The following is a 24,516-nucleotide window of genomic DNA, read 5'->3' as shown; positions in this document are numbered from 1 at the left end:
TAGTTAAATGCAAAATTAAAAAAAAAAAAACAAACAAACCCAAAACGCATAAAAATGCGATGCTGAACAAAGGAATTAAGGTGTAGAGTGTCAGTATATTGAATGTACCCAAGTAAACAAATAACCAAGATGCATCCCTGCAGTTATAGACCTCATGGTGGAATTAACCCAAACATGAGCTTCCTGTGTAACAAGGAAAAAAACCTTACTAAAAAGGAAAAAATAATTCCACAACAGAAGCAGAAACACAGAAGAGAGATCCAAAGAACTAAGGAACTAAACCTTCAGTGTGAGAAAGAATGCATTAACGCAAACAGGCCAGAGAGATAGTGCAGTACGTAATTGCTGTACAAATCTAAGGATTGGAATTTAAGTACCCAGAACCATGTAAAAAGCTGAAGTACAGACCATACCCATAACCCTGGTGTTGTAGCAATGGCAGCTGAAGTACTGAGGGGTAGATTGTCCTGAGGCTGTTCACATTTTAATGCTAATTCCACTTCCCCTAGAAGGGCTGCCTAGTCTCATACTCAAGAGGTGACTTCATCTGAACTTTCCCATTTTAATTAGGAAAAGAAAGGAGAGCAAGTGACTGGGAGAAGTAAGGGAGGTGGAGAGAGAGGGTCAGAGGTCAAGGACTGTAATGGATGGAGGGGAGTTCCAAGATGGAGGTTGAGAAAGATGAACTAAATCCAGGTGAGCTTTATTGGAGAAAGGTAATTATGAACCTATTAAGGATTATACGGGTCTTATATCTCTTATAGAAGGGCAGTTTGTATCTTTGTCAATTTGATGTAATCTTATTTAAGGATTTTATAGGTCTAATATCTCATATATAGGGGCAGTTTAAACCTTTGTCCATTTGATGTAATCTTGTTGTGTAAAGGACTTGTGAATTGAGAATTAAATACACAAATCTGTATGAAATGCTATTAGGCAAAAGAATTGTGTTTGAGTTAGAATTTGGAGTAAAGAAACACCCCGGGATGGAAGCAGTGAACAGGCGGTATAAACCGCCAAGGGAAGGGAGCTGTGTGGACAAACTGAAATCATGGGGGCGGCTTGGATGGAGCAACAGAGGTGCACACAGCTCTGTACTAGAAGCAGGCAGGTGGAATGAGACCATGGGGCCGATATAGAAATAAGCTTTATTATTTTTTAATATTTACTGTAACATGAGAAGAATGGGAGAGCAAAGAATAGAAAAAGAGACAGAGGTAGAGAGGGGAGAAGGAGATTTTTTAGTTTTTTTTTTTTTTGGGGGGGGGCTTCCTCACTATGTAATATGTAGACCCAGGCTGGCCTAAAAACCATGCCAGACTTAAAACATTTGCCAGGTCTTGATACTGAGCATTCAAATAAAAACAAACAACTCGTAATTTTTTTAAAAAAACAAGACAGGCTCACTCTAGTTCTAACTGGTCTATAACTCACTATGCAGATCAGGCCAAGTCACTTCACTCTCCTGTCTCTCAGATGCTGAGATTAAAGGCAAATGCCATCACACCCAGGCACAAAGTACTTCTTTCACCAAAATACAATCCTAACAATGAAGACAATGTTCATGTTAACCTAATTAGGTCTGCTTAAAATTTTGCTATTTGGTTACAGTAATGGTTTTCCAGCAAAGAGACCTTACCTTGATTTAATGAGATGACAGGCATCCGGTTAGCATTGTATAAAAAAACATCTGTTCCACTTTCTTTGTTCCCTGATGAACTAGAATTAAGGCTCAATGTGAGCCACAACTGAAGAAGTGATTCCAACTAAAAAAAAAAAAAAAAAAAAAAAAAAAATTAAGACAAAAAATTCAAACAAAAAAATCTTTATGCTTATAACCTTATGAGTAAATAACTTGTTTCTCATTATCTCCTAGCTATTTTAATTAGGTTCGCAAGCAAACATATCTCCAAATTATTGATAAATTGTAATTAAACTAAATTAAAATATATAATTCCCTTCAAACCCCATGTTTTCCTCAATAAAAAATGGTAAGTCAATTCTTTTAAACCACAGAGTTATACACAATAGAAAGCAAAAAGAAAACCTTAACCTCATAAAAATAAAAAATGGCTGATCAGTAAGGAGGGGCATTAGTATTCCTAAGATTTTTCTCAACTAAATGTATGTAACAAAGAAACCATCATAGTCAGGTCAAGTACAACTTTTTCATTCAGTTCATCCAATAATAAACATTATGTCAAATATGTCAAAATACATGACTTTCCTTTAAATCCTACCTGAACATGATGGACTTGAAGCATGGAGAAAAGCTTATTGAAACAAGCATTTAACATTGGGACAGATGATAACTGTACAATGAGCTGGCTGTTCTGGTTGGCTGGCTGTAAACTCCCTAGAAGTGAATCATCTGTTCCAGTTGGAGATTGTGAAACTGAAAATCAAACACAAGTACCACTTTATGAGCAAGTTTCAGAACACATATGAATTAACTAACAGACAAGAATAGGTTGAAAACTTACTAAAATTAAGTTGGAAACAATGGTTCTATAATAGTTACTTTTATGAATTAGAAAATAAAGACAAGAAAGAGACTCGAAAATTCACAATCTAATCTAATCTCTACCACTTTTCCAAAGTTGGTGAATCAACTGCACAGCTTTTCAATGTTTGTTGTTCAGATCACACAACAATTTATAAAATAAAAACATATTTATGGGAAACAGAAAATGTAAGAACACTGTGGGGAAATTTACATTTATTCCTTCATCTTCTGTGAGCAAGAAAGAAATGCATATTGTAAAATTTCTATTTACAAAGTGCTCTCAGACCATGCATGATCATCCACTTTCAACACTTCCTTCAGCCCAGAATACAATGAAGTGGCATGTATGCCTAGGTCACTGTTAACTCCTCCTCCTCCTTCCTGTTCTCTGTGATAAGCAGGATACTCCTTGAAATGCACTCCCCTGAGAGGAATAACTCTATCAGTACACATCAACACCAGCAATGCACAAATCTGTGCAGACCATTAGAAAAACAGATTGCCTTTCTTTTGTGTTGACTCAGGAGACCTTTGACTGACACTCAGACACTCCAGCATGGAGAAAGTACAGAGGCTAATATTTCAAAGTGTGTTGTGTCATGAATGTATACTAAAAATAATGAGTTATGTAGTATTCCCTAGAATTTACCTAACGTCACAATAGCATTTAGACAGAAATATGCTTTAGGTCTCTGGATTGAATCTGCATTTGATGAACACCTCAAATGTCCCTTGTAAATGCACTGTCATATTTCACAATGGGCCACCAAGTTACAAAGGCTATAAGTCATATACTCAAAGCTCCTTCAAATTTACTACACAGAATTTTAAACTTGTCCTTGATAATTCTCATAAAAGAAATAATTCATTGTAATCATGTGAATTATTATAAAACTTACAAGTAGGAGATGTATTTGTTAATGCTTGTAAAATGGAATCTGCTTCCAGAGTAGACATCATTTTCAACATAAGTTCAGCTTGCTGTTCAAGGCCAACTTCTAGACGAGCATCTAAAGCTACAAAAGGGAGGAGGAGAAATCTGAAGAGTTATTACTCATGGACTCCCTACTATAGAGATGTGTCAACATCTGATCAAAGAGGACGATGAGGCTCCTACTTCACAAAAAGAAATGCTGGCATGTGCTATCGAGGACTAAACCAAGGAGAACATCTGAGCAACCACTTGCTCTGATGGGAAACTACATGTGGAATAAATCAGTAACATGAAGATAATGGAAGGAAATACACTAAAGAAGGGAAGATGGCTTCCTCCTGACAAAAGAGGAGGGAAAAAAGAATCCACCACCACCAACAAAACCACCCTCAACAGATGATTATCAGAAATAGAATTAAATGTTAGCTTATCATACTAGGCACAGATACATGTGTAGATACACAGTCACATAGTAACATTAAAACAGTAATAACTACAATCCAAATTTGGTTTTTTTTAGACAAAATTTAAAACATAGGAATTATAGAAGAGACTACCTGTCAAATACAAGCAAAAGAAATCGTGAAATTGCAGCATAATCATACTTTGCCCAAGATCTAGAAAATGCTCAAAGAATAATAACGACATCATAGAGTCAGAAGCCACTTAAAGAGTCATATTAGTCATTCATATCTGAGACAATTTATATATCCAATTAAATGACAGTATTTTAGTAAGTATATCTAATAACAATACATGAAATAATCAAAATTACAAACATTAAGACAATACATAATTATAACAATAAAAATGAATCACATTAATAAACTATAAGCACCTAATTAAAACAGAAAATCAAGGACCAAGTTAAAATTTAATTAAAACCTATCTAGAAACATACTTAGTTTTCGTCTCTTGTATACACACACAGACACACAAATTAGGTTAAAAAAGAATTTACTAAGAAATTTAAGGCAATTCTGTAGATAAATATGTATATGTTATCTAACTGTATATTTTGATCTGCATAATATACTCTCCAAGAGGCAGAACACCTCACAAGAACCCCAATACCAGACACTGGAAGCCAACGTGAGCTGTTAGTCAAGGCTGTCCAAAGAGTCTCCTAAAACATACTAACTGTTTCTATTGCTTTTGGAAGCCCAGCAAATGTGGAAGGTTGAGTCCCTACTGCTGAAGACACCATGCATGTCAGAGGTCCCTGAGCTGGAACCGAGCTAATCCTCCCTAAGAATAAGCAGCTCTCTCCTGGAACTTAAGACCTGCTCAACAAGAGAGAAACCATGCCTGGTACCAGAAACCAAGCCAACTAAACAGTAGTGAAGTCCTGGATCTTGAAGAAGAACCTACGACCAACATTTTTCTAAACTAGCATAATCCATAACTACAATTAGAACATTAGTCCTTAATACCTACAGATAAAGTGTAGTCTTCACCACGTCAAGGAAACCTCTTTGTAGATGGAGACCATTATAGGAAACGATAACCAATCAAAATGCAGAATGGTAAACCCAATCCCAGTGAACACACCTAGAAAACACTCTTGTACCTAAGGCTTGGAAAACATTGTAGAAATGTGGGCAGAATGACTGTAAGAGCCAGGAGATCAGGGAGTTGGTTGGTAGTGAGACTGTGTTTCCCAGTAGTGTCAAATATTAGACCCATAAAGTCTCACCAACATGACCATACAAACTGCCTGAAAACATGCATGCAAGTGACTTTCTACAGACTGAGTGTGTTATTTATATATTCAGGAAGATTATGTATGTAAGGAAGATTAAGATGTAACTATATTGTAACCTTGAAGAAAAGAAGTTACAATAAAGTAATGTATTGTCACTTCACATATCAAACAATTATCAAATAGCTTAGAGAAAGAGATCAGGCTGGATCACCAATACATGGAAGCTTGTTCAACATGCCAACAAAAATAAATATGAATGGTAAAGAAAGAACTAGTGACAGCAAATTCAGAAACTGTACACAAAACTTAACTTCTCAAAAGAAAACACAAATATATAACTCTCTTAGTATATGCCTTAAAATGTTCTTATGCACACTTACCCTGAGACACTGACACACTGACAGTCTGGGATCCATTCTTCTCTGTGTTTGATGGTGGTTTTGCTACAGGCATCCCCAGGCCTCCAATGTAAGGATTATAATTATAGGTACCATAATCAGCACCCCAATAGTCATACCATGTACTGCTTATAGGCTTAAAAAAAAAAAGTTAATGTTTTTACTGAGTTATCCATACATACAGTACTGTAACCAGTAAGTCTACAAAATAAACTTTTTCCTCCTAAATTCCCAAAAGTTGGTGGAAGTGTATTAATTTACAAAATGATTCAGTAATATCCCGCTCATTTTCTGACAAAAAAGCATGTATGATTACAACCTAAAAGGTAACTGGCACTATTAATAATGTACCAAAGACCAATAATTCTATAAGTATTACAAGTACATCTCCACTAAAATGGAAGGAGAGAAACAGAAATGATCACAGCAAAAATGTGATCTTAGATAAGACTCCAAGAGGCTGCCTGAAGTTCAGGTAATCTATAACTAACATCTCTTGGTTTCTAGGAATTCTTATTATATAACTGTTCATGGCTATATGAGTTTAAGAGAAAAAAAAGTACTATATATTAAATTATCATTGTATCTTAACTTAAATTTTTAGAAGTTCATTTATTTAGTGTGAGACAATGTTAAGATTGGTTCTCTCTTTCAACCATGTGGATGCTGAAGATCAAAGCACCATTGTCATTAGAACTTTTAAATTTGTTGTGTTAAATTATATTAAAAATAAATATATTATAAAATGTATTATTATGTGTATTAGAGCATATGTCTGTGTGCCACACATGCCTAGTACCTGCAGAGGCCAGAGGAGGGTTATCCGGTCCTATGGAATTTGAATAACAGATGGTTATGCACCACCATAGGGTACAGAATATCAAGGCCAGGTCCTTAGTATAAATGCTAACACTCTCAACTGCTGAGTCAAACTTCCAGCCACCTTGCTATTGTTTCTTTGTTTTTTAAGAGTCACAAAGTACATACTGCAGCTTAATGTATGTCGTATGCTGAATAATGGGATACATTTGGTAGCAAAAGTGCATGGTTTTCCTTATTATTCCTGCTTGCCGTTACATTACAAAAGGATTTTCTAAAGTTTAATAACTTTTTCACAGAATCAACTCTTTTGTTGATTCTATATACTGTTCTTTTAATATCTATTTCTGTAATTTCTTGTCATCTGTGTTTAGGATTGACTATTTTTTGAAAGCCTCAAAATTAAGTTATTTATTTGATATTTACAATGTTTTTTATTATGCATACTTACTGCTATAAACTTTCTTAGAACTGTCTTGTATCTCAGAAGTTCTGATAGAACACATTTCTACTATCAACTGTCTCTGAATTTTCTTAGTTCTGCTATGGTTTCTTAGATGACACATTATTCAGAAATGTGTTTTAGTGGTTCCTTTAGTTTCTCTTATTATTGACTCAAGTATTACAGCATTGTGGTCTAACAAAACACAGGAAATTATCTCAGTTTGTCTGTATGTGTTCCCTAAGACTTCATTTGGATCATATGATGGACCATTTGGTAGAAAGTTTCACGTGATCCTAATACAATAACCTGTGCATTGCTTATCTATTGAATGGAATATTATATATACAGATCTCTTAAATCCAGTTCATACAGAGTGTATCTTAGTGCTGTGATTACTAGGCAAAATGTGTAAGATGCAATTATTCTAGCACAAAATACCTTAAAAACCTTGGCTGCAAGAGGATCCTTTTCTAAATCAATATCTAAAGGGTCAATGTCAGCTTCCATCAAATCTTGAAGTAGCTCAAGGTCAATTTCCTTATCTTTTTCCAAAGATGAGAGAGGAGGCGTACCTTCATGTAAGTAGAAAAGATTTTATTGCTAGAGTATATTATATTACATGAAACTAAAATGACACACATTGCTTTATGTCATAGAACTAAACACTTCATTTGCAAGACACATAAAAATATCTAAGAATTTATATTTAAGAATTATTCCAAATGAAAACTTATCACTTGACAACACTATAAAAACATCAATACAATATCGAATAGTGAGTTATTAGCTCTTCTTTTTTTTATTAGCTCTTCTCAAAGTGAGATAAATCTTACTATTCAAAATAATCATTAGCTTATCTAAAATAGGTTAATATTTTGTTACACTTACTATGTAATCCTCTTTAAAGTATTTCATACCATAATTATAGTAGTATCACCAAGCACCCAAGCTATAGCCAAAGACAATTAAGATGTAAGACTATTTACTTATAAAATCTCTACTATAAGAAATTATCTTGCTCCTACATGTGTTTTCTATAACTTACAGCGATCACCTTTTCATCCACTCTTCTCACATTTATAGAATGCCCAATTAACACAAGCCTTTACTAGTGTCTGTATATGTACATGAGAACCAATATATCATTTCTTTGCATTTCCCGACTTAAAGGGTTAGAGGTAGAGATATGTGTTAATTAAGCAAACTACACGAGAAGCTAAGAGATACGCTGATGGCAAAGGCAGGTGGACAAGCTTCTGGGCAGTAAAAATGAATTATATGCAAAAGAAGGGAATCAGTTGAAAGGACTGGCTTATGAGGGAAACAAATAATGTAAACTTACTGTAGGCTGTAAAGCGCATGTGTGTGTTTAATACTAAACAAAACCTATATTTTAAAAACTAAGGATTATCTAGCTTATAAAAGACATTTCTACATGCAAATTAATAAATACAAAATTTTTTAAATATATAAAATATCCCAATATTTGGCTATCAAAGACAAAGATATTAAGGCTTCCAACTTTGTCTTTAACACTTCAACACGTAAGTGATGGTTAATCCCATCTGTCAATTTGAGATCTGGAAGATTTGAGATCATCTTGGAGTCTAGCCTCTGGGCACTCCTATGGGAGAGTTTTTGAACTGGTAATAACTAAGATATGAAGGCCCACCCACTCCTGGTGCAACCACGCACTACACTAAGCTTCGACTATATAAAAAGATATAAAATGAGCTGGGCACAAGGATTCATGCATTTCTTCTTTCACATGTTATATGTAACTGGCTTAACAAGCTCTTGTCTCTATGACTTCCCCAGTGGTGAACTAAAACCTCAATTTATGAACTGTTTTAAACATTTTATGAGTGTTTTTCTACATACACACGCACGTACACACACACATGTGCAAGCCAGGTGCCTACATAAATAAGAAGAGATCATTTCCTGCAATTCATGGTTGTGAGCCACTACATGATGTTTCAAAAAAAGGTCCTGTCAGGAAAGCACAAAACTCAACTTTATATGTTGTTAACATTCCTCAACTGGAAACCCATTTTCATGTAAAAGACAGAATGGAGCTATTTTGAATATAACTCTGTAAGTCACCTGCTATCTCATGTGTCAAAGGCTCATCTATGGTCTCCAGCAACTGAACAGAAGACTGCTGGAGGGAGTCGTCAGAGTCACCAGCTGTTGCACCGACATCCTCGCTCACTGTGCCTTCTTCCATTGCTTCTGCGGCCACCGGAGCCAACAATTCTCCTGTGTTGGAGGAGATGGTCCTAACCATTTTAATAATTTATATGTTTTTATTACCTACAGGTAACAGATAAAGAAGCTAACAGAGTGGTCTTCTAAGGTCACAAAAGAACTAGTAGATAGCAAACTGCTTACAAATAATCAAACAAGGCTTCCCTACCCATGTACTCTAGTCATCTAGCAACTTTCTAAAATTACTGTTCCAGCTGTCAAAGAGCAGGATAAATGGTTGCTGCTGCAACATTTATGCCCTTAGGAATTCTCTTACATTTCCTTCAGATATTACTTGAGCAATGACCAGCTATTTCTGACATACCATAAGAGAAAAATTAATTGTGACAAACCTGCTAGAATGTCCTGCAGCATACAGGTTAAAGAATACTGAGCCCAGGCACCACCCCAAGAGATGTCTCCTCTATTGAAGTCAGTTCCAACAAGAAGCAACAACAGTCTTTCTAGCTGTGGCTCATTCACAATCTCACACAAGTGAATAGTTGGCCTGGTCGCATTTGCAATGCGTGCAAGAACCTGAAACACATGAAATCATGTGCCTAAAATACCAATGTAATTAAAAGAAAAAGAAACACTGTTATGACAGTTTTCAAAGCACATGTTTGATTTTTGTATAAATTACTTAAAACAAAATACAAAAAAACTTTGCACATTAAATATTGTATTTATTTGTTTATTTTCAAGACAGGGTTTCTCTGAGGTAACCCTCACTGTCCTGGAACTCACTCTATAGTCAAGGCTGGCCTGCCTCTGTCATGCTGACTGTTGAGAGTAAAGGAGTGAGATATCAGGTCCAGATTTTGTGACCCGTTTTAAATTTGGGTGAATATTTACAAATAAACAATGAATGTGTTGCAGGACAAAAATCATGGCATTCAAAGTCATTATTCAGTAATCTCATTTATGTTTATATACTTTCAATGTGAACTGATATAAGATTAAAAATAGGTACACCCAAATTATCTACATTTCAAACTCTCAAGTTCTGAACAAATAAAAAATTGCATCTGATTTTCTCAGGAACTAAGTAAAAAGTACTTTTTTAAACCTTTCAAAGCATAATAAGACAAGGAAAGTGCACATAAAGGAGAAAATAAACAAACAAACAACTCCTTTCTTAGTCATGTCAATCAGAAACTGCACTGCAGGTTACTTACCTTGCAGACAAACAGTAAGAGGTCTGCATGGCATGTGAAATCCATGGAGAGGAGAAACAGGACAAGCTTTTGCACCACTGAGATACAACGGTCATGGGACAGAGAAAACGGAAGAGGTTCTATCTCAGGACTCTCTTTTGTTGTTGTAACTTCAGTGTCTAAATTAGAACGAGACCACTCTGCTGTCCGGCGCAAGCGTATCAAATCCTTAAAATGCTGCATACAGAAATATACATGATTTAGAACAGTGTTTATTTAATTGAAACTTCTCAGTATACACTTTTGTAAGATGAAAAGATCTAAAATACAACTTCTAATGCACAAAATATTTATATATATCATAATCTTCCAAGAAAAAAAATAGATTAAGTGTTTTGTTTAAAACAACTGTCTCTTTGGATCAGCCTATGTCTAAGTGAGCCGGAACCTCTGATCTTCCTGTCTTACCTTGCAGATGCTGGGATTATAGGCATGAGCCTTCACACCTGGCTAAAGCGAAGATTAAAAGCTGTCGATATCGACTAGCATGAGTTCTCTTCTACTTAAAGTACAAGAAATAAAAGAATTGCATATAGGCCATAAAACAGACAAAACCTATTGTTTAAAACAAATCTTACCAAAGCACTGAATCAAACTATTTCAAAATCTAGAAAAGTATACTTTATAGAAGTGCAAAATGTGGGCTGGAGAGATGGTTCAGTGGTGCTCTTCCAGAGGTTCTGAATTCAATTCCCAGCAACCACATGGCGGCTCACAACCACCTATAATGAAATCTGATGCCCTCTTCTGGTGTGTCTGATGACAGCAACAGTGTACTCATATAAATAAAATAAATAAATCTTAAAAAAGAAAGAAAATACTAAATGTAGAAGTTAAAATTCAATGTTACCTAGGTGGTACATAAATATGGAATAAAGAAATGTAATGGGTGTTTATTGTTTTCTCTAGTCTTGCTTCTTGTAATCCATCTGCCTCAACCTATGTAATATTGAGATGATAAGCAAATACCACATGAGGAAAAATTAATTATATTAAAAAGAAACCACTAGAACTTAATTCTGATGTGGCAAAAACAGTTTTTTAGTCATATGCACAACTCAATCAAAGAAGATTTAATGCTAAATTTAAATCTTTGCATTATGTAACTGGAGAAAAAAAGAAGTGTTAAGTATTTACTTATTACTTTTCTTTACAAGGATAGAGGGATTATATTTATAATGCTTTTTATTATAACATGAAAACAGACAAGACCATCAATGTCAAATGTCCAATCTGTAAAAATCAAAGTAATTATTCGATCTCTAATTTACTGACTCAGAATCCACTCTGAAGGTTATGTAACTAGGCAGTAAAGTCCACACTACACTTCCTTCAATAAAGCTGAATGCTCTGATTTTGAATGCTGAGAAGAATAACATGCTATTTAGTTTCCCAATTATTATTAAAATTTTATGATTGCTTTTCAAGGGGTAAATCTTACCTTAGAGGTTGCCTGCTTCAGTTTTGCTTGCTCTACTAGCAGTTTATATGATGAGCCTTTGCTACTCTGTATTTTTTCTTTCTCCATCTGTTCCACCAAAGCCTTCTGTTTTGCCTTTAGTAGGTTAAGTTGCTTAAAATACAAATAAACAACTTAATCTTAAAAATACCAATGTTAAGAACAAAAAAGTAAATTATTACATTTCTCTCAGAATTCATATATCAAACAATCCTCTGAATAAAAAATTAAATTACCACAGTTAGAAAAATAGCTCAGCAGTTTGCTGATCTTGCATAGGATCTGGGTTCAGTTCCTAGCACCCACACAGCAGCTAGCCATGGAATTCCAGAGCCAGGAGACCCGATACCCTCCTTTAGCTTCTTCAATTACCAGATGCTCATTATTCAGGCAAAACTCACAAATAAAAAGTAAAAATAAGTTAAATCTACAAAGCAAAAAAGTACTGATATATTTGACATAGTTAAGGCCAAGAATACAACTCTGAAGAGGCTAGACATAAAATGAAACACTTACTTAATCATTACACACATAAACTACACAAACCTAAAGGCAACAAAATGCAACACTACCTATAAAAAGACAGAAGAAATTAATGAAACAAAGAATCTGAACACTCTCAGAACCCTCATTGACATGCCATTCCAATTTAGTAACCATTGTAGACTTCTTTGAGAAAGTGATAACGTACTAATATCAGAAAAAATATGTTCATTTATCCAAGCAAAGGGCTAAAACTATGTACTTAGAAAATTAAAAAAAAAAAAATTAAGAAAATTTCCTTAACACATCCAAATATCCTAGATGAGAAAATGAGTGCAGGTTGTCCCACAAACTTAAATAATACTTTCTAATATTCAAAAAATTAAAATCTAAAGTTAGAGGGGCACTAACGGTCAACTGGAGGCCATGAGGAATTTAAGAACAAGTGTTGTTTGTACAAAAACAAAAAACCAAAAAAAAAGGCATGGAAGGAAAAACAGAACAACAACAACAAAACCAAAATCACCAAACCTTTTAAACAAGCAAAACAATTCTTTAACAGTAGGAACAGAAAACCAGAAGTTTAAAAAATATCAAATTAAGTGAAGTAGATATGTTTGCCATTTTACAAATATGGTCACCAAAGTAGTAAACCAAAAACCTAGGCAGCTTGCTAAATGCCTTCCAAGATCAACTGATGATATCAAATGACAGACTCAAAAGTAAAACAAAGTTACAGACCAATTACCTGCTTATGATGAACAAGCTGCTTTCTGATTTTTCTGGAATATAATCTATCGAGGCTACTGCCTCCCTTGGAGGATCTATTTAAGCTCTGGGTATGCAAATTATTGTTAATAAAACTCCACTGGTTACCTGGAAAGAAAGTTTTTATTAATAATTCTTTTAAATATGACTTTGGAGACATTTTCATACAACAAAAACAAAACCACAACAATGTCAACCAAGACAAAGGACTTTAAAGACAGCTCTCTGAAGGTTAAATCAATAACTGACATCTGTATCTCCCTGAGCATTCCAGACACTTTGTCATAATACTTAAGATTCATTTATGGCCCACACCTTTAATTCAGGACTTGGGAGGCAGAGATCCAGGCCAGCCTGGTCTACAAAGAGTTTCAAAACAGCCAGGACTGTCCTATCTCCAAAAAAAAAACAAAACAAAACAAAAAAAAAAAAACAAAAAAAGCAAACAAACAAAAAAACAACAACAAAAACAAAACAAAAACCATTTTTTTAATTGGGTTATTTAGGTTTTCAGAGGTTAACTTGAGTTCTTTATATATTCTGGATATTAACCTTTATTGAATATAGGGTTAGTGATAGTTTTTTTTCCCCAATCTGTAGCTTGCCAATTTGTCCTATTAACAGTGTCTTTTGCCTTACAGAAGCTTTTCATCTTCATGAGGTCCCATTTATCAATTGTGTTCTGTTTAGGAAACTTCCCCCTGTGCCAATGAGTTCAAAGGCTCTTTCCCACTTTCTTTTTTATTAGATTCAATGTATCTGGTTTTATTTGGAGGTCCTTGAACCACTTAGACTTGAATTTTGTGTAAGGTGATAAATATGGATCTATTTTTATTCTTCTACATACAGACTGCCAGTTAGAGCAGCACTGTTTATTAAAGAGGAAGGAGGGAGGGATCTGGGTGAGAGGGGTCAGAGGAAAGGGGAATAGGATAAAGTGTTGGGGGTGATGGACAGGAGAGGAGTGCAGAGAGCCTGGAGAATGAATGGAAATATATAGCCTTAGGGGATGAGGTGTTGGGACCCTCTAGAAAGTCCTAGAGACTTGGGAGGTAAGAGGCTCCTAAAGAGAGATCTGGTGAAGGGCCATGTTGGACCACAAAGGTGACAAAAAGAAGCCCCTGAAACAGCCTAAGAAGGCGGCCTAGGAGATAGATGAGGAAGATAAAGCTTTCAAGCAGAAACAAAAGGAGGAACAGAAGAAACTTGAGGAGCTAAGGCCTCGGGGAAGGGCCTTCTGGCCACAGGTGGAATTAAGAAGTCTGGCAAAAAGTAAGCTGTTGCTCACATCTGAGGTGATGGTGACCCTCCTCTTCCATTCCTATCTAAACATCTGGATTCTCTGCCATAACATCTTGGCCACCTGACAGCTAGAATGAATGAGATGTTATACTGGAGCCTGTTGTTGTACATTGTAATAAGCTTTTGTAAAAAACAAAAACAAAAACAAATTGAATAATACAATGGCTCATTGTCTCTAGTGTTCAGCAATTCCTACCTCTGCTGTGAATTTTAAGTGAACCCAGTCTGCATCCCACCAGAGCCTATTGTTCCATCCTAACTGTACACTGAATTCTGTACAGCTTTGAATTAAACCAACTCATTTAAAAACAAAAAACAAAACAAAAACAAAAAACAAAAAGAAAAAGAAAAACAAAAGAAAGGAACAAACAAAAACAAAACAAAACAAAACAAAAAACCAAACAAACCAAACAGGCTCCCAGAACTCTCTGGGAATGACCTTAGCCAAAATGAGCAACACTGGAAAAAAGGAACTCGAAGAATCCACCTCCGGTAGATAGACAGGGCCTCAAGTGGAGAGACAGGATTACTAACTCAGTCAAAATTTCTGACCCCGAATTGTTCCTGTCTAAAAGAACTGCAGGGACAAAAATAGAGAAGAGACTGAAGGAAACTGTCCAGTGTTTGGCCCAACTTGGCACCTGTCCCGTGGGGCAAAGGGGAGCATGAACACCAAGGCCTGGTACTATTACTGATGTTATGGTGTGTTTACAGACAGGAGCCTAACATGGCTGTGCTCTGAGAGGCCATGCAGATACTTACACCCAACCATTGGATTGATGTCTAGAAACCACTGTGGAAGAATTAGGGAAAGAATTGAAAGAGCTAAAGGGGAGGGTGATTCCAAAGGAAGACCAGGAGTTACAACTAGTCTGGACACCTGGGAACTCCCAGAGACTGAGGTGCCAACCAGGCAGGATACATGGGCTGGTCCAAGGTCCTTGGCACACATATAGCAGAGGACTTCCTAGTCTGGCGTCAGCAAAAAAGAGATGAGCCTAAACTTTAGGGCCCAGGGAAAGGGGATGCTGGTAAAGGGGAATACCCTCTTGGAGGCAAGAGGGATGAGGAACAGTGTAAGGGGAGCTCTGAGGGGTGGAAGCTAGATCGTAAATTAATTAATTAATTAAAAACAAAACCAAAATAACCAAAAACTCAAAATAATTCATTTTTAACAACATAACTTTGATGTGTTCTACACAAGAAATAATAATAGCAACAATACTACTAATAAAAAGGTTTTGTACAACAAAGACAATAATAATTTGTAAAAGCACCAAAAAAGACTATTCAGATTAATGACTCCCAAAATGGGTTTAATAGTTCAAAAGGCAGGCTGCATAACTGCATTTACCCGTGAGTTTGGGAACACATCCATACTACTGTGCATGGTTCTTTCCCTCAGTCTGGCCTAAAGCCACTCTTTCTTCTCTGATCTTTTTTGTTGTTATTTTGACATAGGGTCTCACTATTTATACAGCTCTAGATGAACTTCACAGAGAAAACAATGCTTCTGTCACCCAACAGCTGAAATTAAAAGCACGCCCCTCCATACAGAACCCCTATTCTGATTCATTTATTTATGATTCTAAAATGTTATCAATTTCTGACACTCATTTATCATCTTAGTACAAAATGTCAAACCCTGACAACGTCTTCTCATCATTCCTTCTTGGTAATACCCCACATATAAATATAAAAATAAAATTTAAGGTTTCCAGTACAATTTATTATATAGGACTTAAAACTGTAATTACAGTTAAATCAATGTTAATGTTTACACCTTTATCCTATAACTGAGGAAATGGAATGATATACACACACTTTGTTCACACTAACATAAAATAAATTTTCCACATCTGAGAGTACTCTTTCATCGTCCCAAAACTAATAATATACCAAAGTACAGAACTGTATAGATTCTATTTGCTGTACGGACACATTGGATTTAGCTGCCTCCAAGCTTGTTTTAAAATCATTGGTAATTATAATGAATGCATTTAAAAACTATTGTGCTCTAAGCCTACTAAAAATTAGTAATAATGTTAAGAATTTCCAAGTTGAAAAATAAAGGACAATTGTCACTAATGAAAACAACTAAACTAAACTAAACAGTATTTCTTTAAAAATAGCAGACTACATTAAAATAAAACTTTAATGGAGAGAGGAAGGGATAAATATAATTAAAATATAGTCTCAAAAATAAAAAATAAACAAATAAAAAATTTAAATCCTCCACAAATCCCTTTGCCATAATCTCACTGATAAAAGTATTAAAGTATGGGAACAGGAGTAAAAACTATAGATGTGTTGACTAAAATTTATATCTAGACAAAGAAGTGTATCCCTAAAACATAAATTCTATTTTTAAGTAGATTCCTAAAGAAAATTAACTCATTTTACATGAACTACATACATCTGGTTATCTCCAGGCCAATAGCCAGATCAGGAACAATGTGGAGTCACTGAAAATCCCCACCAACACATTATTATAAACATCTGATACCTGTCAGAAACCTTTCCCTGTCTTTACCATTCAAAGGTTTCTTTGCAGCTGCTGCTTCATCTTCAACAGTGGCCACATAATCCAGTAACCTGGACACCAGCATAACAACCCAACTGATCATGGGAATATCCAGGACTCCTAGAAAGATGTGAGAAGGGAAGATTCAAGTAAACATGAGTTCTAAGGACAACTGAGAGACCATCTTACAAATCAAGAATACACTGCACCAAAAGCAATACCAAAACATTACAATATACCTTAAAACTAGACATCCACGGATACAAAGTGAGTAGAAAAAGTGAATTTAATAAAGAACAGAATACAAGGGGCTGGAAAGATGGCTCAGCGGTAAAGAGCACCAACTGCTCTTCCAGAGGTCCTGAGTTCAAATCCCAGCAACCACATGGTGGGTCACAATCATCTGTAATGGGATCTAATGCCCTCTTCTGGTGTGTCTGAAGACAGCTACAGCGTACTCATATACATAAAATAAATCTTTAACAACAACAACAAGAACAGGATACAAAAGAGGATATAGGACATACAGGAAACTAAAATAAAACATGTACGACACCTTAAAATTTATACTAATAATTGTATTCTATAGCTTATTTCATGCTCAAACAAAACCTATTTTTGGACAAAAAGAAAATGTGCTTTTAATGTTTATAAGATTACAAAAATGTTCAAGTTCACAATTCAGGAGAAAGAGGCAGGTGGATCTTTGTATGTTCAAAGCAACCTGGTCTACATAATGAAATTTCCAGACCAGCAAAATCTACATAATAAAATCCAGATTACTAAAACAAAAACAAGCAAGCAAAAAGATGGGTATGATGGTGCATAATATGAATCCCAGCCCTCAGGAAGCAGAACAAAAACCTCTCAGTTCAAGGCCTTCCTGGTCTACACAGCAAGGTTTAGGGGCAGACAGGCCCACGAAGTAAGATGGTGTCTCAAAAACAAACAAGGAAACTTCAAGATAGATAAAAAATAAACCATCTAAGTTTACAATTCAAATAATGGGTTGAAAAGACAACTTTCTTGTGGTAGTCAACAACAAGAAAGTTATTTACTCTAAAGCCTACATCAAAAAAATATGATTAAAATGAACTGCAAAAATATTTCATAGAAACAATACTTACAGAAACTATAAATACTAAAGAAAGTCACTTTATATAATACCTTCCGTCCTTCTGTGTATGGTTAACTCTGGCTGAAGAGGTGACAATAAATTATCCAAGAGATTAAGTAAGCTTTCCAATACTCCACTGTTACTAAGTGATCGCTGACCAATGCAGGAGAGTAACATAAAGACCCTGCAAACAGATACAAAGAAAATGACCAGTGAGAATCAATTTAAGTCATTCCACTTTTAAAGAAATGCATCCACACAGGAATTATTTTAAAGCATGTTTGCTTCTTAAAACCATTCAATGGTAAGTTATAAAGAAAAATTTCAATCAGGAGAAGTAATGTAAAATGAGTTCCTATTCTAATTATTGGTTGTTTTTTTCTAATGCTACCCCTAAGAAATCAGGCACTCAGCAGAGAACAAACTCTATTAGAACCTAAAGAATCACATTTAATACACAAGCATGATCTTATAGAAAACACACACTAGGACCTATAAAATCCCATAGATTGATCCAGAAAAATCTAAGAGGGTAGATAACACATTAGAGTTTATGCCCTTCATTTAGAACTTTCAAAACCATGAGACCTATTTCACATCTTTTCCATACTTACTAATCTATGTAAACAAAGCCTCACACTCTGACAATAACTCTACAGGTGAACACCATTTACAATAAACACCACTGATATCTCCAACCTACCTATCTTGTGGGAAGATGAGAAGCTGCTCTGAATTATACAGCTCCTGAAGAACATTAGAAAGAAACTGGCCCCACCATCTCTCACCACCACACAGCTGAACAAGGAGAAGACCAGTATGCAACCGTATCTTTGGGGTCCCACTGATACACAAGTGTTTAAACAGTTCTTCACAGGCCTGAGCATGAAAGGTACTCTGCAAAACTGCAGGAACAGAATGCCCTGCTGCAAGAAAGAAACAAACAACTTATCTAAGTGTATGTATGGTGTTAAGAGCAACAGCAGTACACCTACATACACATTTTCCCCCAGCAATCAGTAAACAATTATATTCTATTTATTTTGTGACTTACTTATTGCTTTTATATAGAAATTAGTTGTAAAATATTTACCAGTAAAAGATAGGACATACATTGTGTTTCTTATTTCTGTGGTCAGATTTATCATATTCCCTTACAAGTGAATAAGGAAGTAAGTATAAATGAAAAACAATTAGACATCTTAAGAGGGGAACTATAAACATGAATGAGCGACCCAGATAGTTCATGGTTAGAAAACTCTCCTACTGTACTAAGTACTGTACTACTTCTATGCAATTCTTAATATTTTCTCACTCAAATATGGATGCATAGTAATTCAACAAGTCTAAAAAATTAAAATTCATTTAAAAAATAAGAATTAAAATAAGAAGTAGGCAGATTTCTGAGTTTGAGGCCACCCTGGTCTACAGAGTTCATTCTAGGAAAGCCGAGGTTATAAGGAGAAGCCTTATCTCTAAAAAACAGAAACTTAGAATGAAGTGATTAGAACAAAAGGCATGAGGATGCAGTCAGTAGGATAGCACCCATTTGTCATGTGCCAAGCCCTATAACATGACAGTAACAATAAAAATCTTTATGGAGAAAATAAATGAGTGAATCTACAGAAATTTCTTAAGTACATTAAACAGAATATCAAACTAAAAATGTCTCCATAGACCAGTGAAGACCACTTAACTAGCATGTATGAACAAACAATTCATTCCCAAGCACCACATATTCATTAAAAAAAAAAAGATTCCCCAAAATGTAATTGTATGAACACAAAACATGCAGCAAAAAATAATAAAACATCCCCAGTCTCTAAGTCACTGAGCCAAATACAAACCATTGGAAGAGTGCAGAAGGCTGAGCAGGGTGTCCAGTAAGTATCTCACAATGGTGCGTAATTGCTCTGTGGATGACGTCTGAATCAGGTCTTCTGGACCTGATGTTTCACTCAACGTCTTCCGACTTGCACCTATGGCTACTCTGAGCCTCTGCACTGCATTATGAGCCAGATTTAGTTGAAGCTGTAGCTGAATACAATCTTGATAAGCAGAAAAAACTCTACTGTCTTCCTCAACTGCTTTGTCTGGTTTTCGCAAAAAGTACTGTGCATTGTTCGCACTATTGAGAGGAGGAAGATCAATACTCTGCAAAAGAGCTTCCAGACGATGACAGGCTAAGTTATATCTATGAGTAAAAATAAATGAACAGGCATTCCTTCAGTCTTCTTTTGTATCTACACACTAAAAAGTACATCTCTTAGAATATATTAAAGCACAACTACTATGAGGAATTTTTCTTGAGCCAGGTACTGTATGTAGCCAACACCTTTAATCCCAGGACTCCAGAGGAAAAAGTCGGCAGACATCTGTGGGTGGTTAACAGCCACAGTCACCTCTAGGCCACCCAGAAGTGTAGTCACTCTCTACAATAGAGACCCTATCTTAAACAAATAAGCAAACAAAATAAACTACTGTTCACAAATATTAATAAATGCTACTATCAATTAGCTAACAATATTCTCACATTTTCAATCCTGCTGTAATGTGCACTACTGTCCTCCTTTCGCTCTTTTCTATGTAGATACAGAAAACATTCCTTGGCAGAAACAATTTAAGAAAATATATGAGCACATTTCTATTAACCTGCACTGTATATCTTCCTGTAGAGCAACCATCATTGCTAAATGCTGGTCAATTTCTGGCTGATTGGCAGATTCTCCTTCGCCTCTGAGAGGATCATGCATCAACTTCAGTTCGCTCTCCCAAGGTAAGATATAGGTATGACCATAGTAAAATCCTAAAGGGATCTTTGCTCTGGCATTTGTGCTTCCATAGCGTCCAATGACAGTTATCTGAAATGAAAAATTACAAACACACATGTGGTGAAATTTAAAAATCTGAGCTAAGTATTTTGAAAGATATAGGTGTAATCTTTAGTAATATGCCAATGTACTACTTAGAAACATAAAAAACAGTTACTGTCTTGATGTTCTTTACCTTCATGAATCTGCACACAGGTGGAGGTAATAAGTCGTGAAGAATTAGAGAATGGGTACTTATATCAGTTGCCACTACCAAACGCCTTCCATCTACTTCTTCTCCTAATGTCCATATGTCAATTGATAAGGAGGCCAAGTCTCCACAAGTAGGAATCAGTACGTCTGTCAACAGTATAGGTCTTCCAAAATCCAGGGTCACAAATCTCCTGGCTCCTATAAAGGAAAGAGAAGCATGTGAGCCATCAAAAAAGGATCAAGTGACTAAAGTATACACTCAAAACATATTAAAGAATTCTTCTTAAAATAAAAAATCAAGTTATTAAATGTAAGAGAAGTAGCTAAGTAAAAGTAGCTTTATCAATATTTATTCATAAATTCTATAATTGCTTAGTATGTCAAGCCTTGAGATTTAACCCTAAACTTGCCGAAAACTCTTTATAGTTTTGAAAAACCTGAAGTCAAAAACATTAAGATTGTTAATACAAAAGCAGTCAAGTATAGAGTGAAACCTCAAATGTATTTCAAATATTAGTTTAACACCTAAACCAGTGAACACATTAAAAGGTAAACCTATAAAGTCCCAATCTGAATATTTCTTGTGTTAATTTCATCACTAGATAGACATATCAAAATTGCACTATGTAACTTTACTTGTGAAAGTCTTTTAACTTCTGAGGCAGGGGCCTATTATTTTGGGTTTAGTATGTATAGAAAATTACATGGTAATGCTATCTTTAAAAAATACGACTCAGCAGTTAAGGGCACACACTGCTCTTCCAGAAGCCATGTTTGATTCCTCATGGGGCTCATATTATTCAATGATGTCCACAGGTTAAAAATCAAACTACAGTATAAACAACTGTTCACAAGCAGAGGAACAGAATTTTTCTCTACATGTTATAAGCACTAATGCTACTACCAATTTATAACTAAATGAGAAGAAAATAGCAAGAAAATTTTATGAGTTCTAGAGCAAACATGATTCAATTGTTCATATTTTTCCTGTTCCTATAGTATAAAACTAAAAGCCAGCAAATGAGAAGGTTAAAAGTAGCTAAAACGTATCTGTAAATATGCATTCTTCCATCCCAATTACAGACTTCTGGAGTGCTACATGACACGAATGTAGGTATGATGCTCATTTTAGGTTAGTAATGGCAACAAGAGTTTAAGCATATCATTTGTATCATTTATATTTCAACAGGAAAAACTTAGATACAAAAAAAAATGAAACTACCCAACCCAAACAATTTACATCTTTTGTAGTTAATTACTCTCAGTAAAATGCACTTACCTGACAGCAAATGTAACTTATTTGCAATAAGTCATAAAAGGGGCACAAAAGAATAAGCAAGAAAAATAATTTTAGAAATGCAAAGATTACCTGAATGCATTCGCTCTATAATAATGGACTGGTGAGGTGGTGGCTGAAGAAAATGTGAGGCGTGAGAAATTGCCAGGGCCAGACCAGAACCAAGTGGATTCTAGACAAAAGCAAAAACAAGAAAATCAAAACCAATATAACTCTATACTAATACCTATCAGTCTATAAAAAAAGAAAAGAAAAAAAAAAACCTCCTAACCATAACATTAAATTAATAAATCTCATTTTCAGATATACATTTAGAAATATTTTATAAAATCAAATATGACCTGATATACTTTCATGATAATTTAAACATTTGACTCTGAAAGTTAGAATTTATTTAAAAATATAAGATTCTGTCTAAGTTAACAACTACTTACAACATCATTTACCATTCTATTCTTGTTGGAATTTTTGTTATGTGCAGCAAGATTCACTGCTGGAGGATCAATGACTGAGCCTGGAAAAAGCTGTGCAAGTTCAGCATTAATCACAACAGAAACTGCTTCATTGGGCGGAGTGAGTGGTGGAGTCATAAAAAGTGGTGTTGTTTTTGGAGTGGGTGGAATAACATCAGATGGATGGATGAAAAATCCAGGAGCAGCCACTGGGTTGGAAGGCACAGCGTTATGAACAGGACCTGCTGCTGCTGCTGCTGATGCAGCTGCTGCAGCTGCTGCTGTTGTCTGGTGCAACTTTGCTTCCAGCTTTGCTTTCTGTAAAAGAAGTAAAAGCATTACCTATAGAAGAATCCTGACTAAGTTGTGAAGAACACTTGATGATTATATATAATAAAGTTAAATGAGATTACAAGACCCTGGTTACTGAAGATAAAACTGGACTCAAGAACACATGAAGCACTTTAGGAACACCTTAGGAACACTTCTTAATGTACTGTACTAAATTTTCTTATGTATTAATGAAACTAGAAAGTGCTCAAAAACTGAAAAGCATTTAAAAAAATCAAGTACTGACTAAAAAATATATTCATATAGTTTTATGTAAAAATTATTTTAAAATCTGAAAAAAAAGTACTGACAAAAATGTATTGTATAATTTTATGCAAAAAATGCTTAAAATCTGTACATTTATCTTTGTTTTATAAAATAAAGTTGTAAAAAAAAACTGAAAAGCAGAACAATTAAATATAAATAATGAAACCAGTCTGCTCAAAACAAAAAGTACCAACATGAATGCAATGTTAACTGACATGATACTATTTCTCAAGCAGAATTTGCACAGGTTGCACTTAGTCAGCAATTAAATTGATAAACCACGTTATCATAATGGCTGTACTTAGAATCAAATTAATGTCCTATATTTTATAAGGTCCTGTAGTCTCAAATCCATGAAAACAGAAACTGGTAACTATATAATGTTTCTCCAAGAGTGTTTTAACATATAAGTAGAATAAACTTCAAGACTACAAAAAAAGTATCATTTTTTTCAATCACATACTAAATAAAATACATTCATATAATTTAAAACATTTACATATCACACAAAGACATTACCTCAATTTTTTGTTGAAAGACTACACAAAAAGTATCATTTTTTTCAATCATATACTAAATAAAGTACATTCATATAATTTAATACATTTAAACATATCACACAAAGACATTACCTCAATTTTTGTTGAAAACGGATTAGCTCAGATTGGACAACCTACTTTCCTTTATGAAAATAATGGTCATTTTTACAGTACGTTTCAGCTTTTGAAGTTTAGAGACAGCATGAACAAAGAGCCAAATAGTCTCCAACCTGTTGCTGAAGCTTCAAAAGCTGCTGCTGTTTCTCTTGCAGCACCTGTAGCTGTTGCTCGGCTGAAGCCATTGCATGAGAGAGAGACTGCAAAGCTACCTGGGCTGCTGAACTCAGAGCTGTCGAGGCTTCCCCAACTGTGCCAGATGACAGTCCACCTACTGCAGGAGTAACCCCGAAGGAACTCACTGGCATGAGACAAGGGAAAAACAAAACAAAGACACCAGGATGAAGAAAAGGTTCACAGAGGTACACAGTCAAAATACACAACTGTCACTAAAGCTATATGCAGTATATAACTTTAAAAAAAGTGGTTGGGTTGTCACTCAGTGACAGGGTACTTGCCTAAAAGGCTAAGAGACAGGAGCTCAATCACCAGTATCACCATATCCATATGAACTTTGCAATGTAGTGATACTAACACTGATATTCAAATTCTAAGGGGATGCTG

General features: G+C 35.1%; 1 protein-coding gene across 5 annotated transcripts in view; it reads right to left on the bottom strand.

Annotated features, from left to right (window-relative positions):
- BIRC6 (baculoviral IAP repeat containing 6) overlaps positions 1 to 24,516 on the bottom strand; it is a gene marked incomplete at its 5' end in the record, with an annotated part of 154,276 nt that overhangs the window by 65,940 nt on the left and 63,820 nt on the right. For 3 of the 5 annotated variants that reach the window (XM_080927706.1, XM_080927707.1, XM_080927709.1), the window contains 19 exons: positions 1,640 to 1,766; positions 2,241 to 2,395; positions 3,406 to 3,522; positions 5,526 to 5,679; positions 7,246 to 7,379; positions 8,914 to 9,069; positions 9,411 to 9,594; positions 10,236 to 10,451; positions 11,716 to 11,847; positions 12,965 to 13,092; positions 16,793 to 16,930; positions 17,978 to 18,111; positions 18,631 to 18,853; positions 19,775 to 20,121; positions 20,580 to 20,788; positions 20,934 to 21,148; positions 22,320 to 22,419; positions 22,694 to 23,017; positions 24,066 to 24,253. In XM_080927706.1, coding sequence (XP_080783832.1) covers positions 1,640 to 1,766; positions 2,241 to 2,395; positions 3,406 to 3,522; positions 5,526 to 5,679; positions 7,246 to 7,379; positions 8,914 to 9,069; positions 9,411 to 9,594; positions 10,236 to 10,451; positions 11,716 to 11,847; positions 12,965 to 13,092; positions 16,793 to 16,930; positions 17,978 to 18,111; positions 18,631 to 18,853; positions 19,775 to 20,121; positions 20,580 to 20,788; positions 20,934 to 21,148; positions 22,320 to 22,419; positions 22,694 to 23,017; positions 24,066 to 24,253 — 3,381 coding nt within the window. The remainder of the gene's footprint in view (positions 1 to 1,639; positions 1,767 to 2,240; positions 2,396 to 3,405; positions 3,523 to 5,525; positions 5,680 to 7,245; positions 7,380 to 8,913; positions 9,070 to 9,410; positions 9,595 to 10,235; positions 10,452 to 11,715; positions 11,848 to 12,964; positions 13,093 to 16,792; positions 16,931 to 17,977; positions 18,112 to 18,630; positions 18,854 to 19,774; positions 20,122 to 20,579; positions 20,789 to 20,933; positions 21,149 to 22,319; positions 22,420 to 22,693; positions 23,018 to 24,065; positions 24,254 to 24,516) is intronic. The other 2 variants (XM_080927708.1, XM_080927710.1) reach the window with 1 other exon arrangement.

This window comes from Micromys minutus (genome assembly GCF_963924665.1).
Source record: "Micromys minutus genome assembly, chromosome: 1".
Taxonomy (NCBI): Eukaryota; Metazoa; Chordata; class Mammalia; order Rodentia; family Muridae; genus Micromys; species Micromys minutus.
This window is presented reverse-complemented; position numbering and strand designations above follow the sequence as displayed.